The sequence below is a fragment of the Lontra canadensis genome, unplaced genomic scaffold, assembly GCF_010015895.1.
Source record: "Lontra canadensis isolate GAN:19392208 unplaced genomic scaffold, GSC_riverotter_1.0 scaffold114, whole genome shotgun sequence".
In the NCBI taxonomy this organism is placed as follows: Eukaryota; Metazoa; Chordata; class Mammalia; order Carnivora; family Mustelidae; genus Lontra; species Lontra canadensis.
In genome coordinates, this window is record NW_022631108.1 from 3,590,204 (window position 1) to 3,615,738 (window position 25,535).

The window sequence follows — 25,535 nt, forward strand, 5'->3', positions numbered from 1 at the left end:
TTGCTATGTAGTAGGTTCTCAGTACATATTTGCAGAATAAATTAATTAATCTGGCTTAATTGAGGAATGGATCATGTTCTTTTCTCTCAAAGTTACAAACCTAAGTCCAGGGCCAAAAAATAATAATATACATTGATCCCAAAACACTTGAAACAGACAACTAGAGTAGCACTTAATGATCAGATTTCAGTATAGTTGAAACCTCCTTTCTTTCACATGAATTTAAAGACTGGCATGAGTTATTTCTGTTACTTTGAACAAGCGGTAAGAAATACCTCTTCTGTGAATGTTGAACTCTTACAACTAGCATTTTGAGGTTCCTTTCAAGTGGTTGAGTGTAGAAATGATGTATATTGTCTGTTTACTTTGAGTAGTTTATAAGTCTCATGTGTCTCAGTATGAAATTATTATCAAGATCCAATTAGTTTCACTTTTTGAAGAGTAAGCTCATAGGAGGCTGTTCATAAATGTCTGCTGTTTAGGGTTTATTCCTTTGCCAACATGGAGGGAACACAGTAAGATGCTTTGAGTCAATTCTTGGGAGATTCAAGTAGCTCTGAACAATTCTGACTTTGTTAAAATAATCCCTAAATAAGAGAGAAACTGATGTTTCTTGGGGTGAGGTTCCAATTTAGGGTCATCACTGGCTTGAGAAATCCTCCAAGTACCAGAAATACTGCATATATCTAAACTTTATATCTCCAGATCCTCCAAGTGCCAGGATGTAACCCTGTAATTGATGATTTATTGGTGAGGGAATCTCTAGAGAAACCAGCAAATTATGAGTGCTTTTTACTTCCAACAAATTAGCCAAAATATCAAACTTGATTCTATGTGTTTTAAATTAAACAAATTAAGGCCAGCTATAGGCAATGGCTGTGTTTTGTAAGTAGATTTGCTATTGATTACATTTTATAGTTAAATTTAGGCAATTCTCTGTGTTACTTCTAAAGCATGCTTGGTGACTTAGAGGATGACAGGGGGAAGCCCAACCAAATTTAGTCATGTGGGTTTTTTCTTGGATCCCTGAATTGAAACATCTTACTGGTTTGTTTGCTCTTCTGGTCATATTTCATGAAAATCTCATTCCTTTCCTCCAAAGACAGCATAGGTTTATTACTCTCATGGCCTAGCTAACATCTGGTATACTGTAGGTTCTGAGGATATCTCTACCTTAATCAATAATGAAAGGGAAATAATGCAAAGCAGGAACAACACCCCCCTACCAAAAATAACCAACCTCTTACTGGTAAATTGTGGTTGCTTTGGGCTGTGGAGAAAGCTACTTGGCCTCAGACAGATGCTATATGATGCGGAATAAGCCATTTTGCAGTTTCTGCCCAGCAGAACAGCACATATTCTAACCCACATTAAATGGGATCTAATATGCCTTGCGTTTTCACTTCTCTTTCTAAAATTCTAGCATTTTGGGAGTTAGGTAGTCTGTATGCCCCACCCAAAAGGTTGACCAGTGAGTTCACTTTGAATAAATTTATTCTTTTATTTCCTTTGTTGGTTGTATATTGCTAATTCTTCTTGCCTTCTTTTCATTAAGGACTATGATGCCTTCTTTGAAGCCAGAGAAAATAATGCAGTGTATGCCTTTTTAGGATTGACAGCCCCACCTGGTTCAAAGGTATGATTCTTTTTTTTTCCCCCTCCTTTATAAGCCATTTTATTGCTGCTGGGTTTTTTAGTCAGTGAGAGTTCTACCTTTATTAAGTATTCAGGTTAAGCTAGAAGCAGTGTAACATGGCTGAAAGGAAATATTCCTTCTCTGCATGCACTTAATCCCAGGTATGGCAAACAGATGTGCATAATCAAATATGTAAAGTATATGAGTAGGAGGTAGGTGGAGTGATTTCCTCATTGGGTTATCCAAAGCAGCAAATTTATCATTGACCCATTCATAAGTGACTACCAATTTTAAAGACTCAATTATTTTAGCTGTCATGCATGGTTTTACATCAGCAGAACTGATCTTCGTTCATAGTAATCTTCTTGGCAGCATCTATTGTCTTTGTGTGAAAGCAAATGCTTTAACTAAAAGCATTTGAGTTTCAAAATTGGTCACTAAATTGCTGGCTAAATTTGGGGCTTTCTCCCTGCCAACAACAAATTAATTTTTCAAGTGGTAATGTTTCCAAGTGAGACCATATAAAGAAAAGAATAAAAAAAATTAGATTGCCTATTTAATAAAATGTCTTAAAGCTATGGGCATTAAATATTTCTTTGCCTTTCACCATAGGTCTTTTCTGTACAGGCTGGCTTAACCAAAATGTATGTCCCTGTTCTATCACTTTATGTTTTGTTCTTAGCAACTAATTTTATGTTAAACATTCTTTGAACTCCAGCTCCTTCAATTTTGAGAGTCTGTTATTGCTCATGTTTTCAGCAGAGAACATTTACTAGCATTGTTTTCTGACTCACTGTGAAATTCTGATTCCTTGCTGAAATTTCTTTTCCCATGGATAAAATGTCTTATTTTAGGCTTTGTATAATTTGAGTTGTAAGAAATGTTAGGTAAAATATTTTTGTTTAATCAAGTTAGGAAAATCCAATTTAAATCATTGATTTCAGTGCAGATAAGAGGAAGTATGAGAGATCATCTATTTTCTGTGACTCATTACTCCCTCTCTTTCAATTAAAATTATGAGTAATTCATTTACTTATTCTTTCAGCAAGTATTGACTGCCAAGCACTAACTTGACATTAATGGTGGAACAAATACAGGGAATGAAGCATGGTCACTACCTTCAAAGTGTATTTAACCTAGTGAAGGAAAAGTATACAATAATTCTACAACAAAAATATCTGCAAATAATTATAATCCAACACATATTATGGTAAATTCTGTATACCCTGAATAAAGTATAGGCGACCAGAGGAAATAATAATAAATTATTACTAAGGAATTTGGGGAAAGTTTCACAAAGGAAATGACAGTTGAGCTGTTAGGATTCAAAAATACTGAAATGACACAAAGATGTCTTTCACAGAGGCAGCAATAGGAACCACTGCATTGGGATGTAGCTTCAAATGATGGTATGTTCAGGGAGCAGAGTGTAGTGCAGTGTGTCTCCAGAATAGGGCATATTAAATAGAGGATGTGAGATTGGCTAGGTAAGTTTGGACTAAATTATAAATGTTGTGTTAGGTACTTTAGCTTTATCCTCTAGGTATCCAAAAGCCATGGCAGGAAATGGGAGAAGACAATGATAAGTTTATCTCTGCATTTTTAAGATGTGATTTGTTTATCTCTGCATTTTTAAGATGTGATTTGATCTATGTCTTAAGAAAATTGGCAGTCGTATAAATTGTAAAAATGGGAGAAATTAGATATTAGAGATAGGCCAACCCATTATGTAATCTTGAAACTTTGCAAACAAAATTAAACATCCAAATATAGGGTCAACAAAATCCATTTATTTACTGAATGAACTAGTGCTTTCAGTAAAAAATGTGTTTGTAGGCATGCCTGGGTGGCTCAGTCAGTTAAGCAACTGCCTTCAGCTCAGGTCATGATCTCAGGGTCCTGGGATCAAGCCCCACATTGGGCTCCTTGCTCAACAGAGATCCTGCTTCTTCCTCTCCCTCTGCCTGCAGCTCTCCCTGCTTGTGCTCTCTTTCTCTCTTTCTCTCTCTCTCTCTATGTGTCAAATACATAAACAAAATCATTTAAAAATATTTAAAGAAATAAAAAATTTAAAAATTAGTTTATAAACAGTTGAAAATAGAGTTACCATATGACCCAGCAATCGCACTACTGGGTATTTACCCTAAAGATACAAAGGTAGTGATCTGAAGGGGCACGTGCACCTGAATGTTTATAGCAGCAATGTCCACAATAGCCAAGCTATGGAAAGAACCTAGATGTCCATCAACAGATGAATGGGTAAAGAAGATGTGGTATATATATACAATGGAATATTATGCAGCCATTAAAAGAAGTGAAATCTTGCCATTTGCAACAACATGGATGGTACTAGAGCTGAGCGAAATAAGTCAATCAGAGAAAGACAATTATCATATGATCTCCCTGATAAGAGGAATTTGAGAGGCAGAGTTAGGGGTTTGGGGGGTAGGGAAGGAAAAAATGAAACAAGATGGGATCGGGAGGGAGACAAACCATAAGAGACTCTTAATCTCACAAAACAAACTGAGGGTTGCTGGGGGGTGTGGAGGGGTATGGAGAGGGTGGTCGGGTTATGGACGTTGGGGAGGGTATGTGATATAATGAGTGCTATGAAGTGTGTAAGCCTGACGATTCACAGACCTGTACCCCTAGGGCAAATAATACATTATATGCTAATAAAAATTATTAATAAATAAATAAGGGGTTTGTATAAAGATACACTATAATACAGTACATAGCTGTTTTTACTGTATAATTAATATTCTAATTATGTTAGGAGACTGAACTTAACCATAGCTAAATGTGACTATTTTTCTCCTTTCTTCACTTTCCAAATAATTAACATACATTGTCTTTATATTTAAGAATTATTCAAAACCAGTGCAGTGGAGAACTTGATATTTAAAAATACCTTATGACAAATATACTTCCATAAAATAAATCCTCCTGTGGAAGACAGTTTTTATATTTTTTTGTATATTGGATGCATTTAAAACAGTGCATATTGATATTTACAAATTACTCTTTTTTATTAATACAAAAGTTTATTCCTTAGCACCAACATATCTTTATAGTAGAGGTGATTATTTTCAGATATGAAAGAAAATATTGTATTTATACTAAAAAGTAAAAATTTGGTGATGTCATGTTGAGAGAAAAATCATTAACTGTTGTTATGTTGATGGAGTAGAGAACGCTGTTTAGAGAAATGTTCTCCTTAGCTTTGGTTGAACCACCCTTCTTTAGGGAGGAGCAATGGAATCTCCCTCTGCTGTGAGATTTGAAGCATTCTTATTTCCACTAAGCCCATCCTATTGTACTACATCTCCAGGAGAAATTTTATATTAATATCACTTAGCTGTGGTGTTGGTGCTAGTTATTAGGCAAGAAGTGGAGTGGAGAAAAGCAGGAAAGAAGGATGGATGTCTGCAATGGGCCAAGCACTGAGCTAGACACTTCACATACATCTTGTTTTATCCTCATATCATACTTATGAGCTTGGTGTCCTCAATGGCCTTTTACAGTAGAGGAAATTGATGTTCAGATAATTTAAATAATTTGTTCAAGGTTACATAATAATTGAGTAGCAGAGCTGGAATTTGAACCCAGGATTATCTGACTCAAAATCAGTGCATTTATAGAATGATGTTTATATTAAGAATAGAGGAGGAGGATGCCTCATATCTCTGTTTCCAATCTATCTGGTTGGTTACATAATCCATGAACTATAAGTATTGTCTACTTACATCTGTGTAGTAACAAATATTTCAGCCCAATTACATAAATGGTGTATAAAATGTAATTAGAAAACTAAATAGGGGTGTCTGGGTGGCTCAGTGGGTTAAAGCCTCTGCCTTCAGTTCGGGTCATGATCCCAGGGTCCTGGGATTGAACCCTGCATCAGGGTCTCTGCTCAGCAGGGAGCCTGCTTCCTCCTCTCTCTCTGCCTACTTGTGATCTCTGTCTGTCAAATAATAAATTTTAAAAAATCTTTAAAAAAAGAAAACGAAATAATTTAAAGATGATGTATTAAAAAGATAAACCATAAAGAACTTTGAATTGTCTTTTTGTTTTGGATATTTGTGCTAATAATTTCTTCCATTAAAAGGGATAACTGAGAACTAAAGTATTTATGCCAGATTACAGCAAAGATTGATAGGATGTGATTTTAGGGAATTAGGCTGTTTCCAAAATACTAGTTACTCAGGGCATTGGATGTGTAAAAGAAAAAGGATTTCACATTAGAACATATTTACATTTTTGTATAAATACTTCCCTAACTATATGTGCTAGGACTTTGAGGGATCTTGGTGTAAAATTCATTCTCTGTAGGAGGAAATTCTTGGAATTTAATTTCATAAAATGAAAACAAAATGTATAATGTGGGTCTAAGATATATTCATTTTGACAGCCAAACACAGAGTTTGACATTTTAAAAGAGCTTAGGGCCGCTTTTTTTTTTTTTTGAAGGGTCTTGGAAGGTGAGTTAGTAGTACTTTTTATCTGTTTTGTAAAGATGTATTAAACATTAATTTCAGTGTCTTCTCTAGTGTCCTTCTTTCTTTCATTTCTCCATTTTTGTTTTGTAAAAATCTAGCATATTTTTTTTCTTTTTCCCCTTTTTCTGGGCATAGTATCAGATGCCCATTTTGGAGTATTCAACCGTCCCCACTCCTCCTGAGACTATCAAGTATTCAACTTATGGCACATGTTTAGAATGATATTGTCTAGTATACATGATTTCTACAATCTAACTCTGAAGTATCTTTCACCAAAGTCACATTTACCACCCATCTTTAGTTCCACAAACTTTTCCTGCAGTGTATTTTGTCAAGTACTATGGTAGGTGCCAGAGCACATCAATAGGTCAGAGTTCCTATGGTAGAGATACTAATTGCCCAGAGGAGAAGAATAACAACTTGACCTCTTTACCTGCCTACAGTTGTAAAATTTAAAAGCAACAATATTTTAACAAATAGCATATTTTCCAAGTAATTTCAACCTTAATTGAACAAAACAATTTACTGTAAACCTTAGGTGACAATGTTTTTGAACAGCCAATTTTGGTGAAAAATCATACAGAAAAGAAATCATCTACTTCCAAATAAAATATGAACTATACTTGTAAATCATTTGCCTTTATGGAATGATTTCAAACAATTAGTAATGATTAGGCAGTCCTCTATTATAGCTGCTTCTAAACAGAAATTTCTACTTTATGGTTTTTCCTTTTTTAAAGATTTTTATTTATTTGAGAGAGAGCATACACACAGAGGGAGAGGGAGAGAGAGAACCAGAGTCCCCATTGGTCAGGGAGCCTGATGCAGGGCTGGATCCCAGGACCGTGGGACCATGACGTGAGCCAAAGGCAGACAACTGAGCCACCCAGGCACCCTTTATAGTTTTTCTACTAAGAATTTTTAGGCAAGGCAGTCTTCTCCAGAAGCCATTTTTGTTTTTGTTTTTTGTTTTTGTTTTTGAATATTCTGTTTTAATAGGTAACCCTGGTGGTGCATGATACACACACACACACACACACACACACACATATGTGTGTGTGTGTGTCTGTGTGTATCTCTCCTCTGTCATGAAAAGATGATTCCTATTTTTTATTATGTGAACAAGGCAACTCACTGAAATATATAATCTAATCTAACCTCAAAAAATATATTCTGTTTTAAAAAATCTATTTATGTTTGAGAGAGATCGAGAAAGAGCACACATGAGGGGGTGGAGGGAAAGAAACAGACTTTCCACTGAGAGCAGAGCCAGCCAGAGGACTTGCTAGATACCAGGACCCTGAGGCCATGACCTGAGCAGAAGCCAAGAGTCGGATGCTCAACAGACTGAGCCACCTAGGCACCCCAGCTTTTGAATATTCTTAATAATTTGAGTTAATATAATTTGTCCAAAATGTACATAGATGTCCACTCTGTGATATTTAAATATATCTGTTTTGTTTGTTTTTCATTTCAGGAAGCAGAAGCTCAGGCAAAGCAGCAAGCATGAACCTTAAACATTTGGCCTTAAGCATCCTGAAAAAGGAGTCTCTATTGCTTTTAAAATCATCTTGGCTTCAAGAGAAATCAGCTTAATGTTGAGATAATAGATTAGTTGGTTTTTCACATGCAAACAATCATAACGAATACATAACTAAAATATGAATATTATGATGAAGATAATGGGAAGTGTGCATAAAAATTTTAGATTTCATGCAATAGTATTGTTATCTTCCAAGGCATTTTATGTACTTCAGTTACTTTAAAAAGTGAAGACCTGTCCTTTTTCGTGGTATTATCATTGCAGCTTAAGTATTTCTGAAGCTTTATGTTGAGGAATTTAAAATACAGAGTGAAAGAAAGAATCCATCTCTTGTTCCCAAATTGCCTCATTAATTTTAGTTAATAAAAATATGTACCCTTTTGATGTGATGTTTTTGTGATTGAAAGGTAGCTGCAGGTAATATTCATGATATGTTAGACATTGTAATTTCTTATGGTAATTATAACATTCCTATTATTTTGTAATTGAAACTGTATGTAGTAAATCACAGGTTTTCTAGGCTTCTAAATGTAGCCTTTCATTGTATATTTCAGTGATTAGAACAGATGACCTCCTACAAAAAATAGATGCATTCAGTTAACAAGTTCCCTGCTTAACTGCACAGCTATAATGTGATCATGTTTCTAAGTTGCTTGCCCAGTGAAACATGTGTATATATGTTAGGAATGTATGATAGCATGCAAGTTTAAAAAGGCAACCTTTTGCAAAGAGCTCAGAATTTTAATTAACTACTATAAGATAGGTCACAGCATTCAGTGCCCAAGACTGGTTTTTGTAGGATCTTTGCTAAAAAATTCTTAGCATTTCCCCCTTTTAAAATAACTTGTGATCACGAATGCCACTACTTCTTAGATATTTGATATGTTTTTTCAGCTTAGGCATATATTGCATGAAATTATTAATCTAAGAAGAGAGAATATTTTCTATGCTTCTATTCCAGTGAATAGCACAAGTATTAGATTAAAAATTTCCATTTTTAAAATTTTAATCATGAAAACTTCTAAGAAAACAAGAAACATTATGGCTTAAATTACTTACCCAGAAGATATACATATTATACTTTAATTCCATACTAAAACTTTAAAAAAAACCTTTTAATTTAAATTACTTTATCATATCATTTGATATATTCAAGTCTGTGCTCTTTGCCAAAATCAACATATAATGAAGATATAGCTTTGTTTACTGAAATTCAAACTTGACACAATGCTTTAAAATAAATTCAGTCTTTTTAGAAACATAATTTATGTGTTCCTAAAGTTTCTAAATAGTATAATAGTAATTTTAAATGAGTAATACATGTTTTAAAAGGTGTGAAAGAAGAAAATTAAAAAAAAAGAAAAAATAATTTGAATGCAATTTCTAAATTTCCTTTTTAAAATTCTAAATTTTGCTACACACACTAGAGTAGCACAAAGAGCTATTCCATTGTTTTGTCTTCAAAAATAGGCCATGGAGAACTCTAGAGAAAACAGGATGCCTTGTAATAGATTCTGGAAAACGCTAAAAAGTGTTTGGTGACTATCTTTTACTGAGCTTTATTAAAAGTTGATTATACTACTTGCAATATTCTATGTGGACATTTCTTTATACTTACTCATTCAAAAATTGTATTTAGTTCACTTAAATTATGAGAAAAGTAATAGTACTAAATTGAAATATTCTTAAATGATAACAAATAATGTAGCAAATCACTATTGCTTTCGTTGGCTTACTATCCTAACATTAATCATGGTGAATTATTTTGATATTATAAATGGGAATGTATGACATAATACTACCAACATGAAGAGTGAATCATTCCTCCAGCAGTTCAGAGTCTTATAATACCTCCCTTATACTTTTTAAAACATTGCTATTCATGACACAGATATTCAATAAGAGAAAGAAATTAACATTTAATTCAATTGTTTAATATAATTTTATAGTTTTATTACGTGCTCAGAATAATCACAGTGGAGGGGCGCCTGGTGGCTCAGTGGGTTAAGCCTCTGCCTTCAGCTCATGTCATGGACTCAGGGTCCTGGGATCAAGTCCCACATCGGGCTCTCTGCTCAGCAGGGAGCCTACTTTCCCCTCTCTCTCTGCTTTCCTCTCAGCCTACTTGTGATCTCTTTCTCTGTCAAATAAATAAAATCTTAAAAAAAAGTATAATCACAGTGGAGTATTGAAAACAATGTCAAAAAAAAACACTTGTCATCCTTCAAGTTTACATTGTCTCCAATGAAGCATTCTTTTTCTTTAAGATTTTGTTTATTTATTTATGTATTTATTTATTTGAGAGACAGAAAGAGAGAGAGAGCACAAGAAGAGTGAGAGGCTGAGGGAGAGGGAAAAGCAGAGTTCCTACTGAGCAGGGAGCCAGATGCCTGGCTCCATACCAGGTCCCTGGGATCATGACCTAAGCTGAAGTTAGTTAACTAACTGGGCCACCCAGGTGCCCTTCCAGTGAAGCATTCTATAGTTTGTATTTAATAGTTTATTTTTCATTTCAATCCAAATTTTCACAAGATGGAATAAGACACTATAATATCTTATTATAATAATAATATAATAATATATAATATTGCTACTGTGAAATTCTGAAAATTCAAAACATATTTTCTGTTTTATATAAATAGATTATTTCAAAATATAAGGATCAACATGCTACATATACATACTTATGGATTATAGTGTGAAAAAGCATCTTTCACACTTATTTTGATGAGCACTGAGAAATATATGAAATTGTTGAATTGCTACATTGTACACCTAAAACTAATACAGCACTGTATGTTAACTGCACTGAAATTCTTTTACTATCAAATGAGTTAACAATGTCAAAAATCCATCAAAAGCAAATGACATTTTTGACCTCAGAGTTAAGATGATGGAGGAGTAGGGGGGCCCTAAGCTTGCTTCATCCCTCAAACACAGCTAGATAAATATCAAATTATTCTGAACACTCAAGAAATCAGTCGGAGGAGTGTCAGAACAAACTGCATATCTACAGATAGAACAATGGTCACATTGTTAAAGGAGCTGTGGAGAGTTCATTTGAGGGAGAAAATAATGTGGGTGCTGTGGAGAGGAGGGAATCCTGATCACAGAGAGAGGAGTGAGAAAGAGAGAATGAAAGCATACAGGGGATTGGTCAAGAAAAACTTTCCCAAAACCATTGACTGGGAAAAGGAGTGGGGGTGACTACTTACTGCAAGTTTATAACCCAGCAGAGCTCAAAGTCTGAAGTTTTACAAGTCTACAAATTTGTCAGTGTTGTGCCTGGTAGGCTTAGCAGTGTACCTGTGGGGAAGGAAGGCTGAGGCCCAGGAGTGGGCAATGTAGTCTCAGGATCCTCTGGGTCCCACAGGGAGGAACAGTTCCCCTTCCTGGAGTTCATGTGGGAGTGTCGGCATGGCCTTTCTGGGGACAAAAGATCTGGCAGGAGCCCATGTACTGCCCTGCTCACTACCAGAGGAACAGAGACCCCTGCTGATAGCAGCAAATCTTGGTGTCACCACTTTTGCTGCAATATACTATAAATTCAGAACCACTGCATGGTCATGTGACTGCTTTTCTGGGACAGACCAGCACCAGATACAGTGTGGGAAGATCCTCTCCTAAAAGATCAGTGTGGGTCTGTGCCATGCAGGTGCCTAAAATTTGGAGTTTTGAAACCCAGCCATGGGCCTGAGACAAAACACAGAGGTACTGTGCAGCCTGGAAGACAGGGAGCTTGGACACAGGGTGAAGGCATGGAACTGATGGAAGCTAGGGAAACTAGAGAGGAGTTTGCTCTTCTGTGAGGAATTCATGAAGAGTGGCAGGAGTGAATTCCCCACTATAAGACTGAGAGAACAAGAAAATGCATTCCCCTCCTCCCCATCAGTGCAAACCAACTTCAGTGAGCAACACAGCGCCCCCATTGGAGGCTAGAACAGCTTGCATAAATGACCCACCCTTTGTGGGTTTATCTCCACTAAAGCAAGTCCACCTGAGAAATCAGCACAGCAGGACCCTCCCCCAGAAGACCAACACAAACCCCTTGTACACACCAGATCTATGGATGGTAGACTGCTCCAAAGCTTCAGCTCCAGGGGAAATAGGATCAAGCTTCTTTCTACTTAATTTTTTAAAGATTTTATTTATTATTTATTTATTTGACACACACACACACAGAGAACATGCACACAAGCAGGCAGAGTGACAGGCAGAGGGAGAAGGAGAAACAGGCTCCCCACTGAGCAGAGAACCCAATACTGGGCTTGATCCCAGGACCAATGGATCATGATCTGAGCCTAAGGCAGACAATTAACTGACTGAGCCACCCAGGGGCCCCAGGATCAAACTTCTTTTAAGAAGCAGACCAAAACACACCTAAGTAAAACTTACCAAACAGTGGAAAAGGTCTAAACACTCCCCACTGCAAGCAAGGAGAAACTCTGCAGAAGACTAACCTGAGGGAAGGAGTAAACAAAACACAAAAGCAGAGCACACACGCTGAAACACCTCATCAAGCAGCAGGGCAGGAAAATATAAGACCTCTCCTAAATATAACTATTTGTCTCAGAAGCAGGGATATAACAGGCTTTTCCAACAATCACACACATACACACACACACACACACACACACACACACACACAGTGACTCAGACAAAATGACAAGGTGGAAGAATTCATCCCCCAAAAAAGAACGGGAAGAAATAATGGTTAGGAACTTAGACAAAACAGATATAAATAAGATGCTGGAACCAGAATTTATAAAACGACAATCATAAGGATACTAGCTGGACTTGAGAAAACCATAGAAAACACCAAAGAATCCCTTCCTGCAGAGCTAAAAGAACTGAAAACTAGTCAGGCTGAAATAAAAAAATGCTATAACTGAGAAGTAAAGTTGACTGGATGCAAACACAATGAAGATGGACAAAGTGGAGGAGCAAATCAGTGATATAGAAGATAAAATTATATAAAATAATGAAGCTTAAAGGAAGAAGGAAATAAAGATAATGGAACATGAAGGTAGACTTAGGGAACTCAGCTACATATTAAAATGTAATAACATTCATATCGTAGGAGTCCCAAAAGAGGAGGGGGGGGGGAAAGAGGATAAGAGGTTTATTTGAGCAAATTATGGCTGAAAAACTCCTGAATCTGGGAAAGGAAACAGACATCAAATTCCAAGAGGCACAGAGAACTCATATCACATTCAACAAAAGCCAGCCCACACCAAGACATAACCTAGTCAAATTTACAAAGTACATAGACAAGGAAAATGTCCTGAAAACAGCAAGGGGGGGAAAAAAGGTCCTTAACCTACAAGGGAGGATAAATAAGTTTAACAACAGATCTGTCCACAGACAGACACGTGGCAGGCCAGAAGACAGTAGCATAATATATTCAATGTGCTGAATGGGGAAAATATGCAATCAAGAATATTTTACCCAACAAGACTATCATTCAGAATAGAGGAGAGATAAAGAGTTCCCCGGGCAACAAAAATGAAAGGAACATGTGACCACTAAACCAGTCATGCAAGAAATATTAAAGGGGAGGCTTTGAATGGCAAAGAAAGATCAAAAGCAACAAAGACTTGAAAATAACAGCACATCACCAGAAGCACCAAATTTACAGGTAACACAATGGCACTAAACTCATATATATTGATAATCATCCTGAATGTAAGTAGACTAGATGTTCCAATCAAAGGACATATGGTAACAGAATGCATAAAGAAAAGAGACACCTCTAGACACTGCCTACAAAAGATTCATTTAAGAGCTAAAGACATCTGCAGCTTGAAGGTGAGGAGATGGAGAGCCATCTATCATGCTAAAGGACATCAAAAGAAAGGTGGAGAAGACATATCAGAAAAACTAGATTTTAAAACAAAGTCTGTAACAAAAAATGAAGAAGGACATTATATCAACATTAAGGGGTTTATCCATCAAGATCTAACAACTGTAAATAGTTATGCCCCCAACATGAGAGAAGACAAATATATATATATATATATATATATATATATATATATAATCAATTATATATATAATCAATTAGTAATAAGAACAAGCATAAATAAAATTATTTACAGTAATCAGTAATAGTAGGAGACTTTAACAACCCACTCACAGTGATGGACAGATCATCTAAGCAGAAAATCAACAAGGAAACAATGGATTTGAATGATAAACTAGACCAGGTAAACTAGCAGATATATTCAAAACATTTCATCCTAAAGAAGCAGAAAACAGATTTTTTTCAAGTGCACATGGATCATTCCCCAGAATGGATCACATATGGGCCACAAATAAACCTTCAACAAATACAAAAAGATCAGAATCATACCATGCATAGTTCCAGACCACAATGTTATGAAGGTTGAAGTCAACCATAAGAAAAAATTTGAAATGACCATAAATAAATGGAGGTCAAAGGGCATTCTACTAAAGAATGAATGGGTTAACCAGGATATTAAAGAAGGAAAAAAAAATACATGGAACAAATGAAAATGAAAACACCACAGTCCAAAACCATTAGGATGCATAAAAAGGAGATCCTAAGAGGAAGGTATATAACAATACAGGTCTACCTCAAGAAGTTAGAAAAGTCTCAAATATACAACCTAACCTTACACCTAAAGGAACTAGAAAAGGAACAGCAAATAAAGCCTAAAGCCTGCAGAAGGGAAATAATAAAGATTAGAGCAGGAATAAATGATATAGGAAAAAAAAACAGTGGAACAGATCAACAGAACTAAGAGCTGATTCTTTGAAGGAAAATAATGAAATTGAAAAATCCTTAGCCAGACTTATCAAAAAGTAAAAAAGAAAGACAAAGGACCCAAATACATGAAATCATTAATGAAAGAGGACAGATCACAGCCAACACCACAGAAATACAAGCAGTTATAAGATAATATTATGAAAAAATATATGCCAACAAATTGGGAGATATGGAAGAAATGCAAAAATATCTGGAAACATACAAACTACCAAAATTGAAACAGGAAGAAGTGGAAAATTTGAGCAGACACATAACCAGCAAAGAAATTGAAGCAGTAATCAAAAAATATCCCACCAAACAGAAGTCCAGGGCCAGATACCTGGCTCCCCAAGAGAATTCTTCCAGACAATTAAAAAAGTGTCAATACCTATTCTTCTCAAACTATTCCAAAATACAGATATGGAAGGAAAACTCCAAAATTCTTCTAAGAGGCCAACATGACCTTGATTCCAAAACCAGACAAAGACTCCACTGAAAAGGAGAATTACAGGCCAATATTCCTGAAGAATATGGATGCAAAAATTCTCAATTAAATATTAGCAAACTGAATTCAAATTACATTAAAATAATTATATATCATAATTAAGTGGGATTTATTCATGGACTGGAGAGGTGGTATAATATTCACAAATCAATCAATGTGATAAATCACATTAATAAAAGGATAAGAACCATATGATCCTCTTCATATAAGCAGAAAAAGCATTTGACAACATACAGTATCCATTCTTAATAAAAACCCTCAACAAAGTAGGGATACATGGAACATACCTTAACATCATAAAGGCCATATATAAAAGCCCCACAACTAATGACACCCTCATTAGAGAAATGCAGAGTTTTTCATCTATAGTCAGGAACAAGACAGGGATATCCACTCTCAGCATTACTCTTTAACATAGTACCAGAAGTCTTAGCTTCAGCAATCAGACAACAAAATGAGATAAAAGGCATCCAATTTGGTAAGGAAGAAGTCAAATGTTCATGCACAACAGACAGCATGATGCTCTGTGTAGAAAATCTGAAAGACTCCATCAAAAAATTGTGAGAACTAATGCATGAACTCAGGAAAGTTGTAGGATATAAAATCAATGCACAGAAATTTGTTGCATTTCTATACCTCCATAATGAAGCAGGAATAAAAAAAGAAAAACTCAAGGAATTGATTCCATTTACAGTTGCACCAAAAATTATAAGATACCTAGGAATAAACCTAATCAAAGAGGTAAAACATGTGTAATCTGAAAACTATACAACACCTATGAAAGAAAGTGAAGAGGACCCAAAGAAATGGAAAAGCACTCCATGTGCATGGATTGGAAGAATAAACATTGTTAAAATGTCTATACTACCCAAAGCAATCTACACATGCAGTGTGTAGATTCAATGCAGTCCCAATGAAAATACCAACAGCATGTTTCACAGAGCTAAAACAAACAATCCTAATATTTATGGGACTACAAAAGACTCCAAATAGTCAAAGCATTCCTGGACAAGAAAAGCAAACCCAGAGGCATACGATTCTGGACTTCAAGCTATATTACAGAGCTGTAGGCATCAAGACAGTATGGTATTGGCACAAAAATAGACATGGATTAAAGGAACAGTGTAGAAAACCTAGAAATAAACACAACTGTACAGTCAATTACTCTTTGACAAAGCAGGAATGGATAGCCAGTGGAAAAAAAGGATTGTTTCTTCAACAAACAGTGGTGGAAAAACTGGACAGCCATATGAAAAAGAAGGAAATGGGACCAATTTCTTATACCATACACAAAAATAAATTTGAAGTGGATGAAAAACCTAAATTTAAGTTACAAACACATCAAAATCCTAGAGGAGAACACAAGCATTTGACTTTGGCCATTCAATTCAATCCCTATCAAAATACTTTAGATATTTTTCAGAGAGCTGGAACAAACAATCCTAAAATTTGTATGGAACCACAAAAGACTCTGAATAGCCAGAAGAAAGTTAAAAAAGAAAACCAAAGTTGCTGGCATCATAATACCAGACTTCAAACTATATTACAAATATGTAATCATCAAAACAGTATGGTACAGACACAAAAACAGTGGAAGAGAATGGAGAACCCAGAAATGGGCCCTCAACTCTATGGTCAACTAATCTTTGACAAAATAGAATATAATATCCAATGAAAAAGGACAATATCTTCAATAAATGGTGCTGGGAAAATTGGACAGCCACATGCAGAAGAATGAAACTGGAACATTTTCTCACACCATACACAAAGTTAAACTCAAAATGGATGAATGACCTAAACGTGAGACAGGCATCCACCAAAATCTAGAGGAGAACACAGGCAGCAACCTCTATGACCTCGGCCATAGCAACTTCTTGCTAGACATGTCTCTAAAGGCAAGGGAAACAAAAGCAAAAAAATGAACAACTGGGACTTCATCAAGATAAGAACCTTCTGCACAGCAAAGGAAACAATCAACAAAACCAAAGGCAACCTCCATAATGGGACAAGATATTTGCAAATGACGTATCAGATAAAAGGTTAGTATCCAAGACTGATTAAAAAAAAAAAACTTATAAAACTCAACACTCCAAGAACAAATAATCCAGTCAAGAAATGGGCAGAAGACATGAACAGACACTTCTCTAAAGTAGACATACAAATGGAAAACAGGCACATGAAAAACTGTTCAATCTCACTAACCATCAGATAAATACAAATCAAAACCATAATGAGATACCACCTCACACCAGTCAGAATGGCTAAAATTAACAAGACAAGGAACAAAAAATGTTGGTGACAATGGGAAGAAAAGGTATCCCTCTTACACTGTTAGTGGGAATGCAAGCTGGTACAGCCACACAGGAACACAGTATAGAGGTTCCTAAAATATATTCCCAAATAGAGCTACCCTATGACCCAGCAATTGCAACAACTAATCTATTTATGTTTCTGTGGATTTAACTATTTTGAATTTACTCCAAGGATACAAAAGCAGTGATCTGAGGGGATACCTACACCCCAATGTTCATAGCAGCAATATCCACAATAACAAACAGTGGAAAGAGCCCTGATGTCCATTCACAGATTAATGGATAAAGAAGATGTAGTATTTTTATATAATGGAGCATTATTTAGCCATCAGAAAGGATGAATATTTACCATTTGGATCAATGTGGATGGAACTGGAAAGTATTATGCTGAGTGAAATAAGTAAATCAGAGAAAAACAATTATCAAGCATTTTCATTCACATGTGGAATATAGGAAACAATAGAGAGGATCATAGTGGAAGGGAGGGAAAACTGAATGGGAAGTGACCAAAGAGGAAGAAAGACCATGAGAGACTCTTAACTATAAAAACAAACAAACAAACAAACAAACAACTGAGAACAAACTATAGAACACCTCCCTTGCTGGAGGGGAGGTGGGTGAGGGTATGGGGGAACTTGTTGATAGGTATCAAGAAGGGCATGTGATGTGATGAACACTGGGTATTACACACAATTGATAAATTACTGAACACTACTTAATGATGTAATATATTTTAGCTAATTAAACTTAAATTAAAAAAAATAAATGTCTGGTAGAATTCATTTGTGAATACATGTGGTCCTGGGCTTTTATTTTTTGGTAGGTTTTTGATTACCAATTCAATTTTATTACTTATAATCAGTCCGTTCAGATTTTCTATTTCTTCATGGTTTAATTTTGGAAGATCGGAATTGCTTCTAGGAATTTTGGAAGATTGGAATTGCTTCTAGGATTTTATCCATTTTTTATAGATTATCTGGTTTGATGGCATATAAATTTTGATAGTTTTCTCTTACAAATTTTTGTATTTCTGTTGTGTCAGTTGTTATTCTTCTCTCTCATTTGTGCTTTTATTTATTTGGGTCCTCTCCTTTTTTTTTTTTTTTTTCGTAATAAGTCTGGCTAAGTGCTTTTCAATTTTGTTTATTTTTTAAAGGAACCAGACCTTGGTTTCATTGAGTTTTTTCTTTTGTTTTTAAATTCTCTTTGTCATGTTTTTCTGCTCTGATTTGTATTCTTTTCTTACTTCTATTCACCTTGGACTTTGTTCTTCTTATTTTTTCCTCCATTGGCCTAAGTTTACATTGTTTGAGTTTTTTCTTGTTTCTTGAGGTATGCCCCTGTTTCTATATAATTCCCTCTTAGAACTACTTTTGCTGTGTCCCATAGATTTTGGACGATTGCGTTTTCAGTTTCAGGTACTTTTTTTTATTTCTTCTTTGATTGATTCATACACCCATTGGTCATTTAATATAATGTTTAGTTTCTACATGTCTTTGTTTCTCAAATTTTTTCTTGTGATTTACTTTTAGTTTCATACAATTATGGTCATAAAAGATGCATGGTATGATTCAATTTTCTTAAATTTATTGAGGCTTCTTTTATAGCATAATATGTGATCTATTCTGAAAAATATTCTATGTGTGCTTGAAAAGAATATGTATTTTGTTGCATTGGGATAGAATGTTCTGTATATGTCTGTTATGTCTATCTCATCCAATATGGAAACAGAATTTTGAAACAGGAAAATATAAATACAGAGAATTTTGTACAGTCAGGCTTCACGTCACATATTTCATTTATTCAGCAAAAGGAAAAAAAGAAGGCTCACATGGATTTTATTGTCCTGATATGGATGGTGAAAATATAGAAAGATTGGCATTGACTTATTTTTTTTCTCTGTAAAATAAATATTTCTTTTCTTTTGAAGAATTCCAGTAAAACTGATTAAGAGTCATTCACATTTGATTAATTGGAGCCTTCTTGTGTTCTGTCCCCCACCACCCCCATACTGTCCCTAAATGTTATCAGTTATCTCTCTCTTATTTAGGAAACACAATTTTGAATTCCTACCTAAATGTTAACATACAGTTAATATAAGTATTATTTGAGCATAGTTGCCTTTAAATATCTTCATTAATATATAATTCACATACCATAAAATTCACCTGTTTAAAGTATACAATTAAATGCTTTTTAGTATATTCTTAGAGCTGCACAACTATGGCAATAATTTAAGTTTAGAACATTTTATCATCCAACAAATAACTTGTACCAATTAGCAGACACTGCCCATCTCCTACTCCCTCAACTTTATGCAACAACTAATCTATTTACGTTTCTATGGATTTAATTATTTTGAATATTTCATATAAATGGAATCACAATATATGTGGTCTTTTCTTGCTGGCTTCATCCAAGTAACATGTTTCTGAGATTCATCCATGTTGTAGTTTGCATTAGTACTTCGTTTTTTATTAGCAAATAATATCTCATTGTATGGCTGTAACCATTTTGTTTATCCATTAATCAGTTGATAGTTGGGTTGTTTCCTCTTTTTGGCTATTCTGTATAATGCTGCTAAGAATATTTGTGTACAGTTGTTTTATTTGAGCATGTATTTTCATCTCTCTTTGCTATATATATAGGAATCATATGGTATTTCTAGATTTATAATTTGATGTAGGAAGAGCACTCAGTCTTTGCCAATGTGTAAGATATTTTGGGCAACAGTATTACATTTTGTTAAATTCTTTTTCTGTATTTATTGAGATAATCATGTTTTCCCTTTATTCTATTAATATGTTATATTGCATTAATTGATTTTAGGTATTTATTTAAATTCCAGTTGGTTACATACAGTGCATTTTTTTTTCATGTGCAAGATATAGTGATTCCACACTTCCATACAACACCTGGTGCTCATCACAAGTGCACTTCTTAATCCCCTTACCTTTTTAAGCCATCCCCTCCACTCACCTCCCCTCTTGTAACTGGCAGTTTGTTCTCTATAGTAAAGAGTCTATTTCTTGATTTGACTCTCTCTCTCTTTTCTCCCCCTTTGCTCATTTGTTTTGTTGTCAAAATTCCACATATGAGTAAACCATATGGTATTTTTCTTTGTCTTACTTATTTCACTTAACATTATATTTAGTAGATCCATCCATGTCACTGTAATGGCAAAATTTCATTCTTTTTGATGGCTAAGTAATATCATATATATAAGTAATATCATATATATATGTAAGTAATATATATATAAGTAATATCATATATATATATATAAAATCTTCTTTATCCATTCATTTATCAATAGACAGTTGGGCTGTTTCCATGATTTGGCTATTGTAAATAATGCTGCTATAAACATTGGGGTGCATGCATCCCTTTGAATTCATATTTGTTTTTTATTCTTTGGGTATATAACTACTAGTGCAATTGTTGGTCATAGGAGAGTTCTACTTAAAATTTTTGAGGAGCTTCAATAGTGTTTTCCAGAATGACTGCACCAGTTTGCATTCCCACCACCAGTCAGAGAGGGCTCCCTTTCTACACATCCTCACTAATACCTATTTCTTGTGTTACTGATTTTAGCCATTCTGACTGGTGTGAGGTGATTGATGTCTCATTATAGTTTTGATTTGTATATCTCATGATGAGTAATGTTGGGCCTCTTTTCATATGTCTGTTAGCTATTTGTATGTCTTCTCTGGAAAAATGTCTATTCTTGTCTTCTGCCCAGTTTTTAATTGGATCATTCATTTTTGGGGTCCTGAGCTTGATGAGTTCTTTATATATTTTGGATATTAACCCTTTATCAAATATGTCATTTGCAAATATATCCTCATTCCATAGATTGTTTTTTGTTTTGTTGATTATTTCTTCACTGTGCTGAAACTTTTTTTTTTCTTAATGAAGTCAAATAGCTTATTTTTGCTTTTGTTTCCCTTGCCTCAAGAGACCTATCTAGTAAGAAGTTGTGATGGCCAGTGCTAAAGAGGTTATTGCTTGTGTTCTCCTATAGCATTTGATGGTTTCCTGTCTCACATTTAGGTCTTTCACCCATTTTGAATTTATTTTTGCATATGGTGTAAGAAAATGGTCCAGTTTCCTTTGTTTGCATGAGTTATCCAGTTTTCTCAACACCATTTGTTGAAAAGACTCTTGTCTTCCCATTGCATATTCTTTCTTGTTTTGTCAAAGATTAATTGACCACAGAGTTGTGGGTTCGTTTCTGGTTTTTCTATTCTATTGATTTATGTGTCTATTTTGTGCCTTTATTATAGTGTTTTGGTCACTACACATTTGTAATATAACTTGAAGCCCAGAATTGTGATGCTTGAAGTTTTACATTTCTTTTTCATGGTTGCTTTCATTGTTCAGGGTCTTTTCTTTTTTTTTAAAGATTTATTTATTTATTTGAGAGAGAGAGCAGGAGGAAGAAGCAGAGGGAGAGAGACAATCTCCAGCATACTGCCTGATGACAGGCTTGATCCCATGACCCTGAGATCATGACCCGAGCCAAAATCAAGAGTCAGCTGCTAACCAATTGAGCTACCCAGATTTTTGTTTGTTTGTCTTTGGTTTTTTGTTTTGTTTTGTTTTGTTTTTGTATTTCCATACAGATCTTGGGATTTGTGCTCTAGCTCTGTGAAAAATATTGTTGATATTTGACAGGGATTGCATTTATGTAGATTGCTTTGGGTAGTAGCATCCCTGTCTTGTTCCTGCCCATAGAGGGAAAGTTCTCAGTTTTTCCCCATTGAGGGTGATATCATGTCTCCACATTAATTGATTTAAATATGTTGAACTGACTTTGCATTCCTGGGATAAGTGCCTCTTGGCCATAGTGCATAATCTCCTTTAGATATTTCTGGATTCCATTTACTAGTGTTTTTTGAGCAATGTTGAATCTATATTCATAAGGAATATTGTTCTGTCATTTTTTTCCTTGTGATGACTTAGTCTACTTTCAGTATCACAGTGATACTGGCTTCATAGAGTGAATTGTGAAGTTTATCCTCCTCTTCAAATTTTTGTAATGATTGGTGCTAATTTTTTCTTTAAATGTTTGGCAGAAATTACCAGTAAAGCAACCTGATCCATGGCCTTTTTATTTGGACATTCTTTGTATTATTAATTAAATATCTTCACTTGTTACAAATCTGTTCTGATATTCTACTTCTTAGTTAGTTTACAGTTTTTTTTTAATTTCTAGGAAATTATCCATTTTATCTATTACCTTATTTGTTGAAATACAATTGTTCATTCTGTTCCATACGATTGTATTTATTTCTGTGTAGTTGATCATGATGCTCCTTTTTTCTTTTCTGAGTCTTTACTCTTTTCTGTTCATCAGTCTAACTAAATAATTGCAAATTTTGCTGATCGTTCAAGAAATCAACTTTTGTGGGTTTTTTTTTAATTTATTTTTAATTCTCCACACTAACCTTTAGCTTTCTTGAGTTTAGCTTGCTTGTCTTATTATAACTTTTTAAAGCTGAAGGTTAGTGTATTGATTTGAGATATTTCTTATTTTTAAAATAATATTTTAAATATTATAAATTTTCCTCTAAGGATTGCTTTAGCTGTATCCCATAATTTCGGGGATGTTATGATTTTCTTTTCACTTATATCAAAGTATTTTCTTGATTATGGTATCTCTTCTATCAGGTAAATGTAATAGGATATTTTCTAATTTTTTGGTTATTTCTTCTTTGACTCATTGGTTACTTAGGACTGCTGTTGTTGTTGTTTTTAATTTCTACTTTTTGTGTTTCCCAAATTTCCTTTTGTTATTAATTTCTAATTTTAGTTTATTATGTTTAGATAACATACTTCATATATTCCAATCCTTTTAAATTTAGTAAGCCCTGTTTGGCTGCCTAACATATGATCTCTGGAGAATATTTTATGTACACTTGAGAAGAGCAAGTATTTTAATGTTGTTCTAAAGATGATTACTAGGACATATTGGTTTATATTTTTATTCAAATTTCTTTGTTGTTTTTCTGCTTAATTATTCTATTCATTATTGAAAACACATTGTTTAACATCTCAAACTATTACTGCTAAGTTGGCTACTTTTCACTTCAATTCTGCAAATTTTTGCTCTCTTTGTTTTGGAAATCTTTTGTTAGGTGTATGTAGTTTTATAATTGTTTTCTTTTCTTCATGGATTGATTTTTAAAATCATTATAAAATGTCCATCTTTTTCTCTAATGACATTTTTGTTGTTTGAAGATCTGTTTTGCATGATATTAGTATTATCAATTTACCTCTCTCTCTTTTTTTTCTTTTAAAGATCTTATTTATTTATTTGTCAGAGAGAGAGTGAGCAAGAGAGCAAGCACAGGCAGGCAGAGGCAGACAGAGGCAGAGGGAGAAGCAGGCTCCCTGCTGAGCAAGGAGCCCGATGCGGGACTTGATCCCAGGACTCTGGGATCATGACCTGAGCTGAAGGCAGCCGCTTAACCAACTGAGCCACCCAGGCGTCCCAATTTACCTCTCTTATGGTGGTTGTTTTCAAACTATATCTTTTCCATCCTTACATTTCAACCAGTTATTATCTTTGAATCCAAAGTGTATCCCCCACAGGCAATTTAATGTTAGAACGTGCTCTTTTAATCCAATCTGATGTACTCTGCTTTCAGATCAGGTTTTAAATCCATTTGCATATGTTACTATTGATATAGATGGATTAACATTTGTTATCTTGCTTTTTGTTCTCTATGCCTCATAATCTTTTTGTTCCTTTCTTCCTTTCATGTTACCTTCTTTTGAATTAGTTATTTTCTATTATAATCTTTTAATTTATTTGATAATTTTTGAATTATATTTCAACTTTCTAATGTTTGTCCAGAGGCCACAATATGCATTTTAGTCAAAATCACCCTCAGATTCATACTGACCTAATTCCAGTGAGATATAGAAAATTTACTCCTATATGGTTCCATTATTTCTTTCTTTTTTTGTGCTGTTTTTATTATGCTTCTTCCATCCATATGTTACAAATTCAACAACAGATTGTTTTATTTATTACTTTATTTAATCTTATGTCTTTAAAAGAGTCTGAGAAAAGAGAGACAGCACAAATATAAATGATTTTTTATGTGCATATTAATCCTATTTACCATTTTGTTTTGCTGAATCTCTTCCTGTGGAATTAAGTTACCATCTGGTGCCATTTCTTATTCCAGTATAGCTCTATGCTCTAAAGACAAAGTCTTTAATTCCTCCAACATATCATGCCATGGGATTTATGGAAAAAAAATATGTTTTCCCCAAATTTCATCAAAATAGCATAACTTTAAAAATAGGTGATCTTCCCAGGTTTCTTAAAAAGTCCACATTGTGGGAAGGTTAACGTAATGACCCAAATTAAAAATGTAAGGGTAAAGAAAAGGACTCAATTTCAGAAATTAGTCAAACCATTTAACTGACTGAGATTCTTGAAAACTTTGAGCTACTAATTTGTATTACCATTTGCCCTAGTACTGGGTTAGTGTAGGGGAAGAAGCAGAGAGACAGTAATGGGCACCTATTTTAATAACTTTATTTCCATTCCCCTACTTTTAAGTAAAGCAACTATATATGTGTGTATATACACACACACACACACATATATATACATATGTATATATATACATATATACACATATATACATACATATATATGATATATCGATATATAGTCTATCTATATATAGTCACATATACATGCCACTATATATGACTATATAGAGATATATAGTCTATAGACTATATATCATATGACATATCATATATATATATATAGAGAGAGAGAGAGAGAGAGCACCTTTTCTTTCTTCACTACTTTTCTTCATTCAAATCCCAATTATTATATTGTGATTGGGCATGGTGAAGGCTGTGCACATACTCTGACCACTCTACAGGTCTTCTGTCCACGTAATTTCAGTTAATCTTCACAAAACCATGAGGAGTAGATGCAATGATTAAATTTATGATTAAATTAAATTTATGACTAAATTTATGTATCAACTTGGCTAGGTTCTAATGCCCAGATGTTTGTTGAAACATGCATTTAGATATTGTCTTGGAGGTATTTTTTAGATATGATTAACATTGAATTTAGTAGACTTTGAATAAAGCATCACTCTCCATGTGGGGAGACTTCATCAAATCAGTTGAAGGCCTTAAGAGAAAAAGACCTAGGCCCCCTGAGGAAGAAGGAATTCTGCCTTCAGAGTGCCTCAGGACTCAAGACTGCAACATCAATTTTTATTGGAA

At 34.4% G+C, this 25,535-nt stretch overlaps 1 protein-coding gene across 3 annotated transcripts in view; it reads left to right on the plus strand.

Moving 5' to 3' along the window:
* Positions 1–9,028, plus strand: part of SH3BGRL (SH3 domain binding glutamate rich protein like) — a 111,040-nt gene extending 102,012 nt beyond the window's left edge. For 2 of the 3 annotated variants that reach the window (XM_032840610.1, XM_032840612.1), the window contains 2 exons: positions 1,556–1,636; positions 7,613–9,028. In XM_032840610.1, the coding sequence (XP_032696501.1) occupies positions 1,556–1,636; positions 7,613–7,645 (114 nt within the window). In that variant the 3' untranslated portion in view covers positions 7,646–9,028. The remainder of the gene's footprint in view (positions 1–1,555; positions 1,637–7,612) is intronic. The other variant, XM_032840611.1, reaches the window with a different exon arrangement.
* Positions 9,029–25,535: the final 16,507 nt, after the last annotated feature.